Source organism: Geospiza fortis, unplaced genomic scaffold (assembly GCF_000277835.1).
Source record: "Geospiza fortis unplaced genomic scaffold, GeoFor_1.0 scaffold138, whole genome shotgun sequence".
Taxonomy (NCBI): Eukaryota; Metazoa; Chordata; class Aves; order Passeriformes; family Thraupidae; genus Geospiza; species Geospiza fortis.
In genome coordinates, this window is record NW_005054307.1 from 1,917,552 (window position 1) to 1,933,969 (window position 16,418).

The 16,418-nt window shown below is 36.4% G+C and overlaps 1 protein-coding gene across 4 annotated transcripts in view; it reads left to right on the forward strand.

Annotated features, from left to right (window-relative positions):
- Positions 1 to 16,418, forward strand: part of DGKB (diacylglycerol kinase beta) — a 329,294-nt gene that overhangs the window by 26,563 nt on the left and 286,313 nt on the right. For all 4 annotated transcript variants that reach the window (XM_031066802.1, XM_031066804.1, XM_031066805.1 and 1 more), the window contains exon 2: positions 3,817 to 4,077. In XM_031066802.1, coding sequence (XP_030922662.1) covers positions 4,008 to 4,077 — 70 coding nt within the window. In that variant the 5' untranslated portion in view covers positions 3,817 to 4,007. The remainder of the gene's footprint in view (positions 1 to 3,816; positions 4,078 to 16,418) is intronic.

Here is a 16,418-nt window from a genome sequence, read left to right on the forward strand (position 1 = left end):
AACTTATCTTTCCTTACGGGAATGAGATTGAGTCGTGAGGTTGGCATATGGGGAATTTGCCTCTATGGTTTTTTTCCTCCATCATATATTCATTTTTCTTTTCTCAGCCAGGCTTCTGTAGAGCAGCTGAGGATTTCGGTGGCATGGGGAATTCCTGGAAATCTAAGTTGGTTAGCAATGTTGGCTGAATGCTAAGTAATTTGATTTGTATAGTTTTTAACAAAGCTTTGCTTCCTAGTTTGGATATGTGGCCTGGTAGGAATCCTGACAGAACACTTAATAAACTTTCAAATCCATAAAGGAAAACATGTTATAAAAAGGAGAGTGAAGTTCTAAGACTTATTATAGTCAGTGGCTAGAGGAGGAAGATTTTTTTTCTAATTCTTTTTGTGATTAAATGAATGGTTTGTTAATGTCATGTTTCTAGTTTCTCCTATTTGTAAGGCCTGCTTTGTGTCTGGCTGAGAGGGCTGTGAATCTTGCCTAAGTGTATATTAACAAAATGTATGCACAAATCTGGGTTGCCCAGAATAGGTTGAACTCTTAGAGGATTACTGGAAAGTTCCTACCTGATGTCGCATGTATTTTAACTGTATCTTTTATTGTATTCTTCAAAGCAATTTATCTCTGCATGAACAGGTCAGATCACTGTGTGTGATCTGTTTAGAGCTGCTGATTTTTATTTTGCCTACCAGAATCACATTTGATTTTTGTTGTAGTTCAAGATTCTTTTTTTCCTATGTGATAGTATTATTGTTGATATTACTTTCCTCTTCATATACTTATCTATAGGTTTCTCACTGCATAGCCTTCCTGAAGTACTTAAAGAGCACTATAAAAATGTGTAAAGAAGTGAATTTATATTAAACACTTCTGAAGAAGGTAATACAAATTAGATAATATTTTCTTTTACAGAAATTTGGATATTTGAATAGTATATAGGTGATCTTCCAGTGTATGCCTTAACAAATAACAGAAATATACATTGATTATCTTTGTGATCAGCATCTGTATGCTGTTTGTTTTCTTATAACCATGATATTATCTACATAAATAGGGAAAATGTTACTGTAAAAGGTATCACTGTGAAAAACTAAGCAATGCAGGGATCTTTCCTTGTTTGGGACTCTGCAGCAGAACCTAATAGGAAACTGAAGAAAGGAAGTACCTAGAAGGTCCTTTTTCCTTTCGGTGAAATCTTCCCCATTATGGATTTGTGTATTTCTGCATCACATATACTGAGGTGGAGTCAGGACCTGGCTGCAGTCCAAAGACCAGTGAGCCACCCTTAGAGGACTGGCTAACTCTCCTTTCCTGTTCCTAAATTACTGGGATTAATTAGATTAATTAGATCTACTATGTCCCCCACAGGCTTCCCTTTCAAAGGACAGAACTTACGTTTGAGAGTAGTCCAGAATAAAAATGTGACCTTAAATTCTGTTGTATGTTCCATGATAGCTGCTGTCTTAGGCACAAACTACATCTTATTTCCCCTGAGCTGCCGTGTTCGTACTACATTTTTTCCATTGCTGCCGTCTCATTCAAGACATGTATGTTTTGTTATAGCTCTGGCTCTAGGCTGTAGAGCCTGGGGGAAAGGATGTCAAAGTTGGTAATTTAGATCTGCTTTCCCTGCTGATGAACTGTGTAGGCAACAAACTTTGTAGACAGTGGTCAACTAGGGTATTGCATATGGATGGATTGGTAGGACCAGAGTGTACAGCATCATTACCTTGCTAGCTGTAGTAATTCTAATGGTAAGCTGTTTATCACATACATGCATATTAAATAATCAAGATCATCTCTAACTTCACAGTATTCAGCAATGTTAGTTTTTGTAGGTAATGAAGTTAATGTAGTTAAGTATGATGTCAATAGTAAAACTGGATGAAATTGTGGTAGAAAATTTTGGTTAAATCAGTAAAATCTTATCTGTTGCCAAGATTATAAAATATATATGCCTACTTGAAGATACAAAACTGTCTTCAACACAATCTAATCAACTGCCAGAAATGAAACATCTCTCATGTGATTAAAATGACCCAATTGACCATAGTTGTTTTTTCTTGAGATCAATAAAAGTATTGAAGTTCAGGAGACAGAATGATATAAATAGCACATTTAGCTTTTGTAGTTTCTGACCTTTTTCAGGTGCTGACATTGATTCAGAGATTTGAGGGCTGACATGTCTTGTACTTGACCTGTTGTATTCACAGTACTGTTTCATTTTTCATCCCAATCTCCATGCTCCTATTAATTTTTATTATTTTTTCAATTATATGATAGAATTATGTGATGTATTTGACCAGATTCTAGATCTTCCAACTCATCATAGTTTTTTTCTAACAGAGGAGATGAAGAGCAAAGGAATCTCTTCTGGTACAAATTTTTAAAAGGCAAGACAGCTATTATTGTACTTCAGCACTTGCTCGTGGTGTAGTCCATGCATTCAAATTATTCACAAGGAAGGGTCTCAGAGCAATGAATGCTCTGGGACTGAGGTGTCTTCCTTAGTGTCTGCATGAATTTCTTTGTCCAGTGATGAGACTCATATATATATCTAACAGAAATAAATAAAATAAATAAAAGTGGTGTTGTCTGATTAGGTTATTGTGGGTTTTTTTTAACCCATGCTTCTGTTCCTAGTAATTTTTTTTGTTTTTCCTTTCTTTTCTCTCATGACTCCTTTTTCGATTCTTTCTTAGCTACCAACATCTCCCTCCTTAGCACTCATTCCATTGCTGTACTAGTCTCTTTTGGTCTGAATTTTTTGTAATTTAACCCTTATAAATGATGCATTGCTAGACATAGAAAGAGATTCCACTTTCAGTCTAAAATTAGCTTTCTAGTCTAAACTGGTCTTCTAGGCAACCTCTGTAATCAATAAAAGATAAATACCACAGAAGGCAATTCATCACGTTTTAAGCTTATGTTGAAACTGGAAGGATTAATTGCTGCCTGGGCCACCTGTCTCTTTGTGATGATTAAAGGGAGTGCCTGAGATGACAATCTCAAATGAGGTACCTGGCTCTCAGATGGCTAAAATTAGAGGAAAAGTAGCCTACCTGATGTTCCAGGAGTGGTGTTGATAATGCATTGCTGTCAGAGGGCAGAGGGTCTGTCCTACAGAGGTAGAAACTGCGTAAAATTGGGATGAGAAGGCACCCACAATTTGATTTTTTTTCCTCCTGAACTGATTTATGATGGCACCAACAGTTATATTTGATTTTCACTAGTGACCAGCAATGCTGTGATGTTCTAGAAATCAAACCCCTACTATTTTGTTAGAATAGTTAATATTTGTACAGCTCTTATGTGAACTTCTCAGCAAACTGCAGAATCCATTTCATTTTGGCATGGAGAGTTAGAAGCTTCATAGCATTTCTGACAAGGCCATGCAGTGCTGAATAACAACATAACTGGGTAAAAATCCAGTTACAGCAATTCAAATTTAAAATCATAAGGAACTAAGTTTACTGATAAGATAGTATCTGCTATTTCAGTGGTTGTTACTAAATCGGGAACATCTCCATAAAGTGTGTCCAGATACATTTGATCATAAACAGTTGATAATTTTTAATGAATTCTGAACATAAGCACTTGGAATTAAACAAAAAATAGTTTGGAAATACATATAAAACTATTTATAGACGAATAAGGTTTGGAAATATATTGAGCAAAACTGTATAGGAGAAAATATTTATTACTTACAAGTATTCCCACAGGTAAACTGGTATATCCTGGTATTAAATATTTTGTATTTTATTCTGGTATATTTGGTATTTATGCTGTATTTAATATTTGCTCTTTTAACAGTGCTGTAACTCACCACTGAACCAACACATTTGGAACAGTTCATAGCATCAAAAACTTCATCCACATCGACTGATGCCATCTTGGCACTCTCCAGACATTGTGAGCTGAAGTTAAAAATCTTTATGGAGTTTATAACACCTGGGTCAAAAGGAATATTCTTCTGATACACAAGGAGGACCCTTACTGCCAGTATGACGAGCCAGGAGAAGTGGGTTAACCTTAGCCCTGGAGAGTTCTCTCAGCTTCAGAAATATGCAGAATGTAAGTAATTTTAAAAATATTTAGTTTTATGGCTAAATAAAAATGAAGAGTATTTTGAATGTTGAAGATAAAATCTTTGTATTATTGATACTATTTACAGCTTAGAAAGAACACACCCAGGTTTTCTATTGCTGATTCATTGCTTTCAGAGACCATTGTGAAGAAAACTCTCTATTTCTCATTTTTTATATGAATAATCTTGTTTGTTTGAAATTACATCACCAATTAAATAGTAAGCATAATAGACTAGTTAAAAAAAAACTTTTGAAAATATTTAATGCTTCCTGGGAAAATATTTTCAAGTTATTTTTCTTTAATTTTTTTCAGTATCTGAAGTTGAAGATTTGTAATAGACATAGAAAGTTTTGTGGTTTTTTTTTCTATGTGTTCTTATAAGTTAAGCCTCAATGCAACGTTTGCCAAAATGTTTGCCTTCCTTGTGGGGGAAAAAAAGCATTTAAGATATTTCTTTACTTTTGGCTTCCCTTTGCTTCTCCAGCGCTTCTTGCACACACAATAGTTCAGAGCCATTGTTTTAGTAGAGTATCTGGGAAATTGTTTGAATATGTTTGTGTTCAGGTTTCTGGGTACATTAAAGAAAAATATGTTGTCTTTTAAGCTTCCTCTGCTCCTCTGTAATGAAAAGATGCTAGTTTTTGTGAAATGTGATGCATTTTTATGTAAATAGTTCAATTTCTGATGCAATTAGGAAAAAATGTTAATAATATATAACTTTTGGTGTATAATGCTAAAGGAATAATCCCTGGGTATGGACCTTAATTTGAATTTCTGGGCAATCCAATTTAATTTAACTAAAGGACTAAATAACAATATCTTTAAGTGCATGATCTAAGACTTTAAAATGCAATTAAAAAAACCTGTACCGATAATTTTGAATTTGATATATTTTTTTGTAACATGGCAAGATACAAAAGGTTGTGACAACAGATATATTTACTTATTACTAAATAGTAATTAAATTTTATGGAATTTTGTAAAGCTTGAACATATAATTGCTTTGCTATTTCATTGTCTTTATTGAACTTGGAAAGGCAATGAACTGAAAATCACCAGATTCCATTTGGTGACTTGGTAGAGTTTGATTCAGTTAAAAAAAATAGTATTAATGAAAAAACTCTAAACAAAAAAAGTCCTCAGTTAAAAAAAATTGCATTGCTCATTTTTCTCCAGCATGGAACTTTTGACATACGAGTGGTTCTCCTGCAGGACAGAGGGCTGATCCAGGTGTCAGAGGGTGGCACTGTGGGGAGGTTTGACTTTGTGGCAGGAGTCTGCCAACAAGTGGTGAGCACCCAGCTGTGCCTTGTGCTAAGGACTGGGTTTCATTGCAGGACTTTGGAATAAGTAGGGGCTTCATAGAGTGGTCATTTGTTTTGCATTTACCCTCTGATATGCAGGTTTGTCATTTGCTCTGCCTTTGTGTTTGGTGTAGAGATTTTACTTCATCTTACCTAAATTGCAATATTACTTTAACTATTATATTTTTAACTTTCTAGAATTTAAAAAATACAGTATTTATATATTGTATTCTAGTTTGCATCAAGCTATAGTACTAGAATATTAGAACAAAGAGTATAGTCTACCAAAAACTCATCTGCCTTGGATCATACTCTTAGAGGCTGATAGTCACTTCTGCCTAATAAGATCACTGGAAATCAATATTACTTTTATACAGCTGTGGTGAGTTGATTGTGGTAGGATTCCAGTTGCTCACCAAACTGTTCTTTCCCCTGGATGCAGTTCTTTGTTGATTCAGAACAAATACAGTTAGCTGGTGAATGGGAACAGGGGGTGTGCTGAGCTGCCTTCAACTTGAACCTGTAGGAAGTTCTTAAGTACAGGGGGATTTCTATTTCTGCTTTCCTTTGGAGAAGAGTAAATTTGGTTAAGAAAGTTTTCTCATCCATTTTAGGCACTTCATCTGTCTATTCGTGCAGAAAGTAGTCTCTTTAAAATGCATTTGTGGGTGTTTTGCATATTGACTTTTTGATCAGGAGAAAACTCGTTGTGTGGTTCCCTGTTTGAGCTGAATCTCCTCAGCCGAAGCTGGCTACAGAGTGAGACAGTGTTTAACTTATGTGACAGCCTCTGCTGAGGGCGCAGGCGCACACCACCTCACAAGTCTGCAAGCCTTAGTTTGGATCCAGTGTAGGAAGGGTGACGCTGTTCTGCTGCACAGCAGGACATACTTGGGGGAGTGAGGGATTTGAGTCTTTTGGGTGGAAGCTCAGTCTGAAACCGTGTCCTTGATCTTTCCCCTATCTGGAAAGCAAGCCTGTCTCACCTCTGTGAGACCACCTGTTTTATGAAGAAAACTTGGTGCCAAACTTTCCTGAAAGCAGTCAAACCTGCAAATGTTGCAATTTCCAAGAAGAACAGAGGAATGGGTCCACACAGGTTGTAAGCAACATTAAGTGACTCTTCTTATCTTTAAGAAGAAATGGAGCTCAGGTGGCACCTAGATGAGCCGCTTCTCTTGGCATCAGTTGACTTCAGTCATGCAAAGAAAATTTCAAGCTATATTTAGATACAGACTGCACAGATAATAAGTACATCCGGAGTTGAGTCATATGTGCATATATAACTCGTGTAACTGTGGACATTATAGATCCAGCTGTCTTGGACTTAGAGCATAAATTCCCTTTTTAGTCACCAAAGTAGGTGTGTGGATGTTTCACTGTATAATGCCCACTAAACTACTCCTGTGGATTCTAGTGCTCTTCACTTTCTGACTGAAAGACACTTTGCTCTAGTTCAGTGTCGTTCTTCTTTTTATTAATCTTCTGTGAGCTTGATGATAGTCTGTCTACTCTGGCAAGTACTATTAAGCAAGGTCTGTTCCTAGCTCTGTGTGCAGCTACTGACCTTGTAATCACTTTGAGAAGTTCCTACCACATTTTGTCTGCCTGTTTTCTTCTTCACACAGTTATAGTATGATTCAGTGCTTGATCCAACTGTACTGTTTGATGGACCCAAACCCTGAATGCAAAATTTCTTTCTTGAATATGTAATAGCTTTTCTCAATTTCCATAAATATAACTGAACAGCAAAGGAGAGTGAGTTCTCCATCACTTGTTCCTAATCAAAAATATTTCCATCTAAGCAACACTCAGAACTTCATAGTAAGTGAATATCTTCCTGTGAATTAATCCAAGGAGTATCTGTAATTTTTTCTTACTGAATTACTTTTGAACTCAAGTCAAGGGATTTTTTTGCTTTCAATGTAGGACCCTTCTTAGTCTGCCTGCATAATAATTTGGGGCTTCAATGAATTTTTGGAATTCACTGAAGTTTAAATATTACTTAACAAAAAAAATATTTCTGAAGTCTAAAGAGTATATCACCTAATACTTGGCACTTTGCAGTTAATATGCATATATGTGGTTTTGGAAGAATAATTATTTCCAAAGACAGTTCCTTTATGTCCTTCTTCCCAGTCAAATTAAAAATCTCCTCTCCTCTTGTTCTGAAGATAGAACAGTAGAACATATTTTGCATTACGTCTTTGCCTGGTTTTAAATTAGCTCAAAAGAATAGGTGAAAATAAAAAAAAAAAACCAACACAAAAAACCAGGGATAACTGGTGTGGTTATTATATATTAGTGATAGTAATGACAACAACAATAATGTAGCCCACACTAAATCCTGAAGATTCTAGGGAAATAAATGCACTTGAGAGATGAATGTTTTTTCTCCTTTAGATTTCATAATCAATGCTGGCTGTGAGAAGGGAAGGTGAAAAGATATAGGGATTTTTCTGCATAACACTGTCATTGCATACAGTAAGGTAGGTACAAGATGTTTCAGGCAGAAATAGTTTCTTCTAAACTATATGGTACCAGATATGTGTTTGTAAGTTGTATGGGGAGCAGCTGAGGGAGCTGGGGTGGTTTAGCCTGGAGGAAAGGCGGCCCAGAGGTGACCTTATCACTCCCTTCAGCTTCTTGGAAGGAGATTGTAGTCAGGTGAGGGTTGTCCTTTTCTCACAGGCAATCAACAACAGAACAAAAGCTGTCAGTCAATAGGACAAAAGCTTAAAAGTCTCAAGCTGCACCAGGGGAGGTTTGGGTTGGACATCAGGTCCTCCAGTGAAGGGTTGTAAAACATTGGAACAGACTGCCCAGGGCAGTAGTGGAATAACAAGTACATCTATAGTTGAGTCATATGTGCATCTGTAACTGGAAGTGTTCAAGGAATGAATGGATGTGGCACTTAGTGCCATGGCCTGGTTGACATGGTGGTGATGAGTCAAAGATGGGACTTGATGATCTTGACATCTTTTTCAACCTAAATGATTCTGTGATTCACTGATATATGCCATTCTGTACTACTCCAAACAGGAACCTGAATTGTAAGGGCATTAGAGAGAAGCAATATAAATATCTTCATTGTGATTATTATCTGTATGGTAAATTGGATTAGTTTAGACAGGGTTTTTTTTTTAAATCCTTTTTATTAAATGAATTTTGTATCTCCTTTTTATTAAACAAAGTTTTATGGCTGTTGTAGTCCAAATTATATGTTAAAAGGAACTTAGAGTATCCTGTTCCAAAAGCAAGTGTAGAAATATTGAATGGATTTGAAACAGTTAAAACAAGACTATTTCATGAGTCAGCTAAACATTAAAAAAGGGGAAAAAATAAGTAAGTTCTTCCCTCAGTAGGCGGAGAAAAAGACCTCTGAGCTCTGGCAGCAAGTGCACTCTGGGGAAACAGCTTGGTTTTGTGTTGTGTTTTTGAGTTTGTCAACAAAACGTGCCCTGAGGAAAAGCCTGAAGAAAAAACTTTCTTGCAAAACTTTTGGCAGTGATTTTTTTCCCAGGCTGGTGGAGTCTTGAGCAGACTGTCACAGACTGAAGATAGAAATAGATGTTGGAGTGCTACTGAAATGACTGTGAGAACAGAAACAGCATCAGCAGCTGCAGCATCTTTTGATGTAGCATCAATAGCTACTGGAAGAGCTAGACAGTGAAACAATTTTATAGGGGAACAGGAAGGAGGAATTTGTGAAAAAGATCACTGAAGAAAAATGGGAAGGTCAGCAAAAGTTTAGGTTCAAAGTTAAGTTGTCAGAGAATCTTGATTGGGTTTGGCTCTGTGGTCCTCACAGAGGGAAGTGTTATCTTTTACAATGGGTATAAATGATAACATGCAGGGAACTTCATATATATGGCAGCTGGTCACCACCAGCTATGGGCCATTACACAATCCCTCAGAGGGTCCCAGGCTTCTAGTGCCACATGGAATTGGGCTAATTCTACTGAGGGAATGGACCTCATCAAATGCAATTTGACAAAACCAGCTGTTTTTGGCTTTGTGGCAAGTGGAGAGAGAATGTAACTGGTGATTACTGAAAATAGTTTTACCCCAAGTATTGGATTTTAGGATTACAGTGTTTCTGCTGCTATTAGTAAAGATGGAGGTGATCAGGTTTTCAAAAAGTTTTGACAGAATCTGTTGGACTGGATGAAAGGTGGAGTCTGCCAGCTCTGCCTGTACAGTATCCCATGCACTTGGGAGAGCTTCATGGAGAAGGATAATGGGTCTAGTGAGAGATCCAGTCTTTGCATGCAAGGCCTCTTGGAGGTAGTATGACCAGAAAAAGGGACCAATTGATAATTTGTAGAGTCTGAATCCTTACCCTAAATCTTTGATTTGAATCTAAAAATCTAGGTAGGAGAAAACGGAGTGGAGAAAACTACTCAGTGGTTTGGTGGGACACTTACTTTAGTTCTCCTGAGAGGTGAACTATGAATATTGATATAACACTGTAAGTTTTTTTCTTCAGATCTGTGAATTTAAATCCTTTGTACACATTCCTGTGTTGCACCAGTCTAGAGAAAATGTGTTAGGAGCGTTGCATATTATTTATTTAGTCTCTAGGTAGATTTACTCTTAAAAAGCCCTGAACTCTGTCCAAAGGAAGGCTGTTACATACAGTCTTCACTAATGAGGATGTTAGATCCAACTTTGACTTGTGTTAGACTGAAATCCAGAATTGAGAAGGTACAAAGTTATGAATTTATTTTTTCATTTAACCATTCATAGTTGAGACTTGACCTCTGAAGATAATACCATAGATAAAGTTGCTGTGGGAGATTGAAAGCTGGGCACCAATATCATCTGCAGAAATATTAGTGGATTTCTTTCCTTTCTCTAATGAGGATTTCTCTTTTAAAGAGAATGTAAGATAGGGATGATGAGTTGAGCATATCTGAAGAAAAAAAAAAGCTGATAAACATGCAGTAATACAATATGGTCTGGATCTTTGAGGTGGGCGTTCTAATGAGATAAAATGCTTAGTGTTTCTGCCATGATAAATGCCTAGTGGTGACTAGCAGTTGTGTTTTTAACCAAACAGACGCTGATCAATTCTCCAGTTAGCCTGTCAATGGTAAACAGTATCATACTGACTCTGTTCACAATTGTGAGTAAGGAAGAAAGTTTTTGTGTCTGTCAGGTGGGACACTCGTGTGCATGCAGAGCTTGTTTCCTGCATTCCACTGCTTCCGCTGAAGAAGGGCATCCAACTTGTTTCAGGTATAAACTATTTAGGGAAAGGAAAAACTATTTAGGGAAAGGAACGATGTAGAGGGGTTCTGAATGCTTTGCTATGAAATTATTCAGGAGTTTTTATTTTGTGACAATGGTAGATGCACTTAAATACATTTTTGTCTCTCTCAGGCTGCTATATGTTCTAGTTTGAAGCATTCTTTTAGGAGATAATGGCTTTTGTAGAACTTTAAATGGTACATAGTAACAGCACAAAGTAGTCACAATGAGTGACTTGGAGTATCTTACAGTATTATGTTGATGTCTTAGCTAATTACAGGGATCTTCTCCTGTCTTTTAACTGAAAGAAACTTCATATGTCAACAGCAGGGAGACAGGTTTTAAGAGCAGAAAATAGTGAATTTATAATTGTTACTATCAGCTGGCAAAATTGGGACCAATCTCCTGTTTATAAATCCCCCAGAATCATAGAATTGTAATGGCTGGAAAAGACTATTTTCCTCTGCAGAACAGAAGATGCTCTTGGAGTATCTGATTTGTTAAAGAGTTCCAATTACAGTCAGCAGAATTCAAAACCAGTGTTGTTTCTTTGTGCTGTTGACTGGAGACTGCTAACAAGAGATCATATATCATAACATGAAGAGAATTAATTTAGTAAAAGTAGAGGAGGCAGTAGGCTCTTAGTGTAAACCTGTATTTCAAAGATTTTGAAAAATGATGATAAATTGCTCCAGAGTTGGATCAGTTCAGTGAAGTATCAGCTGTTTTTAGCATCAATTTCCTTCCTAAAGAGCTGCCTCTGGTTCCTGAATAATTGATTGGTAGGGTAAAAATTATGATGGCTCCAAAAATTGTAACTTTCATTTAGGGGAGTGAAAGTATTAGCAAGCAAATGGTCTCAGTTGTGCTAGTGCTAAGACGCTTGATTTGCCTATTTTAGGGAAGTTAGTGGAAGTGTCAAGACTGTGTATCTGTTCAGGTCTCATATGGAAGAAATGTTAAAGGAATGGAAGAAGGAAAAAAATTGATTCAGGCTGTTCGATAGTACCAAGTTGCATTGATTACAGAATCCAGAGAGGAAATTCTGTTAGAAAAGGCTCTCATTACTGCAAACATCATTTGTGCGTGGAGAGGCACTGGAGATGCTTTCTGGGTGATGAATAGGACACTGTCCCATTTGGTGGTCTCACTACAAGATGATAATTTACCTGCAACCTTCTTGCTCATTGGCTTCACCTGGGAGAGTGAGCAAGGGACAGCAATTGCAACATCTGGAGAAGACTGCAAGGTTTGCTCAGTCTTCTGAAACACAGTAGTTCAATACAGATGTTCAATTTGTTGTGCTGAGACTGGACACTGTTAGGCCCTTATTTTCAGGAAAATAATATTATTTTCTAGATCATGCTACTAAGTTTCCAGTGTTTCTGCTGAGGGCACAGTGGCTGTTTCAGTACCTGAGGAAGATAAAGTTTGTCAGAACTCCAGTGCTGCCAGTAGGATCAGGGCCTGTGTTAACTCTTAGATATACAGATTATTATTTAATGGTTCTTAAATAATACAGTTTTAATAGAAGAAAATTATGAGAAAGTCTTCAGGGTAAAAGTTAATGACTTTGCATTTCCATTTTCAAGGTATCATTGCAAGAAGCAAGTGTAAAGAATTCTAACAAAGTCCAAAACAGAAACACTTGTTAATGGAATCACAGAATGGATAAGGCTGAACAGGGCCAGGTCCCCTAGCCTTGTAAGAGGTGTTTTCAGGTTTCTGTGGCTGAGGGTTTTGTGACGTGTGGTAGGTAGTAGCTGGTCTTTGAGTTCTGAAAGGCAAATGGTGTCATCTCAGCTTGCTCCTTATTTCCTTGGTTAAAAATAATGTCATTTTCTGGAATTGAAGCTGCATAGGTACATGGTGCCAGTCAGTAACACCTGGTGTTGCAGCATCAGCTGTTACTGGTGTCGAACATATATTGTGTCTATTACAGATCTGACATATGGTCATCAAATTACTGAATATCTATTTATACACTGTAAAATATGTAAACATTGATTATGCCTTTGTTATATTTCCTGTGTTTCTATGTATCTTCCATATTCCTTTTCCTTTGTTGTTTGGTTGTTTCTATGGACATTTGCATGTAAACAGTAAGAAGCTTTTGTTTCTTACGAGTTCATCTGTTCCTGTTGCTAATTCTTATTATAAAGATTTGGGGGATAATTCAATTGGTTGCTGTGGAAATGAGCCTGATGTCACAAACAGAGAGTTACAGTTCACCAAGCCTTTAAGAAACAAAATGAAAGGAGAATGGGCTAATTGGAGAGCCATGTGACTGTAGCAGAATCTCAGCTCTTATTAAAAGCATGTATTTTTAGTCACTGTGTTTCTGTAGAAGAGCTGGAAAGTGTAATTCAAATGGTGACAATCCATGACTCATCAGACAAACTGAAAAAAAACATAGCTCTGAGAGAAAGGATGATCCCACTTCATCAGATTCACACTCAATAAACCAGTAAACCATGGTAGGTCCCTTAAGCCCAGCAAAGCTTCATATGCTTGAAGAGAGAAGGGGAAAGATGCTTGTCCAACTTATCCACTGAAAAAATATACTTTGCTATTAGCTTTACCACTTCTGCTGCTCTGCCTCTCCTGGGTTTCTGAAGAAAAGAGAGCCAAAGCTGCCTTTCTTGTTCCTCTTGAGAACAGAAAATAGGTTGGTCTTGATGGCTCAAATTGAGGCAGAGGTGTCTGAAGAAGAGGGGACTTAGGGCTGCCAGATAGTGTCAGAAGACTTTCCTCCATCTGCCATTAATTGGGGTGAAGGGCCCTGAATTGCCTTCCTCTCTCTTGTTTTCTACCAGTTAAAAGAAACAAAAAATTAAAATGTGCCCATAATTACATATGTTTTCATTGTTTTTTTAGGCACTAAAAATATATTGCTTTTTGTGTGGCTCTGGAACATTTTTAGTGGATTCTGTGCAGTGTCACTGCATAGTTTTGTTGGCTGCATTGCAGAATTGAATGGCTTTTTGAGGACATTACATATTGCTAAATTTGTCTTTGGAACTGTCCAGATTTTGTGTGGGTCATAATTTTATTAAAACCAGTACAGAATATGGACAAAAGAATTTGTGATTAAATTCCAATGTGAATTGCTTTTGTATTAATTCTGAAAATAGGAATGCTTGATTTTAGTTTAAACATAGAAGTTACAAATAGTTTTTGTAATTGCAGATGATCCTGCCTTGGAACAGGGGTTGTACTAGATAGTCTAGAGAGATCCTTCCAACCCTAACAATTCTGTGATTCTGATATTGAGACACTCAAATTAACTGTAGCAGTAATAATAGAGATAAAGAGTTTGTTTTGAAGAATGTATTTCCTAGAATTAAGTTGCCTAGTAAATAGATGTTTTCATTCTCAAGGGCATACTGAAGAGCTTTAAAATGCTTTGTTAACTGTTGTTTCTTTGTTGTTAGTTCTGGTTTTGTTTGTTGTTTGTGTTTTGGGTTTCCTTTTGTTAGTTTTTGTTTAAGTAGAATGCTGTTTCTACTTTTAGTATGTTCTTTGTGTTTGAAATTCACTACAGGGATGGAACAGACTCCAGTATCCTTGCCTGTATCAACATAAACACTTTGGCAATCCTTGTAACTGCTTTGAAAGAATGCATAGGCTGTATATTTGTTAAGTGCCTGTAGATAGTACTAGTTGAAATGAATGGAAGGAAACAGTGAAAATTTTATAGACATTTATGAAAGGAGGATGGGAAGATGGTTCATGTACTAAGTATATGTGTGAATTCTTTGTTGAATAGCATTTGATAAATTGCTGAAATTATACTGGAGATAGTGAAAGCACATTGAAGAGATATGAAGAAAATGAGTAAGTGACACGTGTTCATGGGATAAAAAAAATATAAAAGTCCTGAAAGGTAAAAATTGTTTTAAAATGTAAAAAAGAAGACGTGGAAAATAAAAGAAATGGCTTCAAATAAAGTTGGAGTCTACCAAGTTTTGTTAGACCAAAATTTGTGTATCTGTGCCATTCTTACAGCCCATAGGTAGTGCTATGAGTGATGTAAGAAAACAGAGAACAAATGTTAGAAATAGCTTGTTAGGACAAAATCAAAATTGGCTTTTAGAGAAACTGAACAACAGACAGGAGCCAAAATAGAACTCATTACCTAAAACTGAATGTTTGGAAAATTTTGATTTACATTTGCTGTTTGATTATGAAAAATAATAATACTACTGAAAAAACATAATGGTGAAATTGAGAGAAAATAGCTGCAGCAGAAGGGAAAGAATTCACATCAGACCTTGGTGGCTAGCCAAAGTTTGTCTTGTAAAAATGATTTAAATTACTTTATGATAATTATTTTTTATTATGTAGAGGACCCTCTGTAAGTTTTTGAATATAAATTCTTCAGTATTAAAACCTGTGAAGATGTATACAGGCACTATTATTTTTGATTTGAAAGCTTGAGTACTTATTTAGCTAATTTTGGGTGAGAGTGAGTCCAAGCAAGTACTCACTCTGGAATTTGAAAAAAGCCACTTAGAGTCCCTTTAGAGGTGCTCTTATTCTGGAATAAATCACAAATGGCTGTTCATTCAGATTTGTTTTAGTAGATAAGAAGTTAGTTTAGGGGCGGGCTAATACTTAGAGAAGTAATGACCCATTTCATATGCCTTAAGGATGGAACCATATTTTTGTATTTTGTGTCAGACACTCTGAACATTGTCACCTTGTTTGTCAAGTCCAGGCTTGCTGTTTTATCTATGGTCTAACATGTGATACCTTCAAAGAAGATCACGCTGTTAAAGATACATGACATTATGATGTAAATTTAAATGCTCTGGACTTGGAGCTCTGGTAGTTTAAGGGATTCACAGAAGGAAAGTCAATTAAGTTGTCCCAAATGGTACAAAAGCACATTCTGAAATGCTTCCCAGTATATGTGCTTAAATCACAGCATGCACTGCAGTTCTTCTGGGTTAGTTTCAAGAAGCAAGTGTCAGAGTAGCTGTTCCTTCTAATAGCAATCTCAAGATGTAATGACTGACACTGTATGAGGACTACTAAACTGCTCTTCAAACTACAAACTCTTCAAGGCAGACTGTACTCTTAAGATAAATACTTTGTAGCTCTGTGAAGATGTTGCAGCTTAAAGTAATCCAATCTTACATTTTTAAAAGTAACCTGAGTAAGTTTACATTGTATCTCAGGGTTTTTCTGCCAGTAACACATTTCAGACGAACTTTTTTTTTTTCTGTTCCTCCCTATTTTTTGTTGTTTTTTTTTTTCATCCCTACTTTATCTGTCCACACAGCCTGTGTAGCATGTTTGGCTAGCAACACCTTCTCAACCCCTTAAACAAAACAAAGAAAAAATACCCAAGCAAATCTACCTCTACAGCTAGTCATCTCTGCAGCTTAGCATCCTATCCCTGGGAGGCATGCATCTCTAGAGTTTTGTAAGCTTTCCAGGCACAAATATGTCAATCTATTCAGGGTCTATCTGGACATAAAAAGTAAATCTAAATTTTGTATAATTATGCTGAGTGGGTTATAATCTCATCTCCATTTAGTTATTTTAGTGGAAACTAGCAATAAATATGTTCTTTGCGCTACAGTAAGTCTGGCTTGAAACTGAGGTAGACCTCATCAAGTGTCTATCTAGTGAATAAAAAAGCTGTGTAAACTGCTCTAAATAACTTGGGTTAATGAATAAGGAATATGTTACTGCATTTTTGTTATGTTGAATTTGCTGGTTGCATTTCGGGTTTTATGCTGGAAATTGTTATTTGAGGTA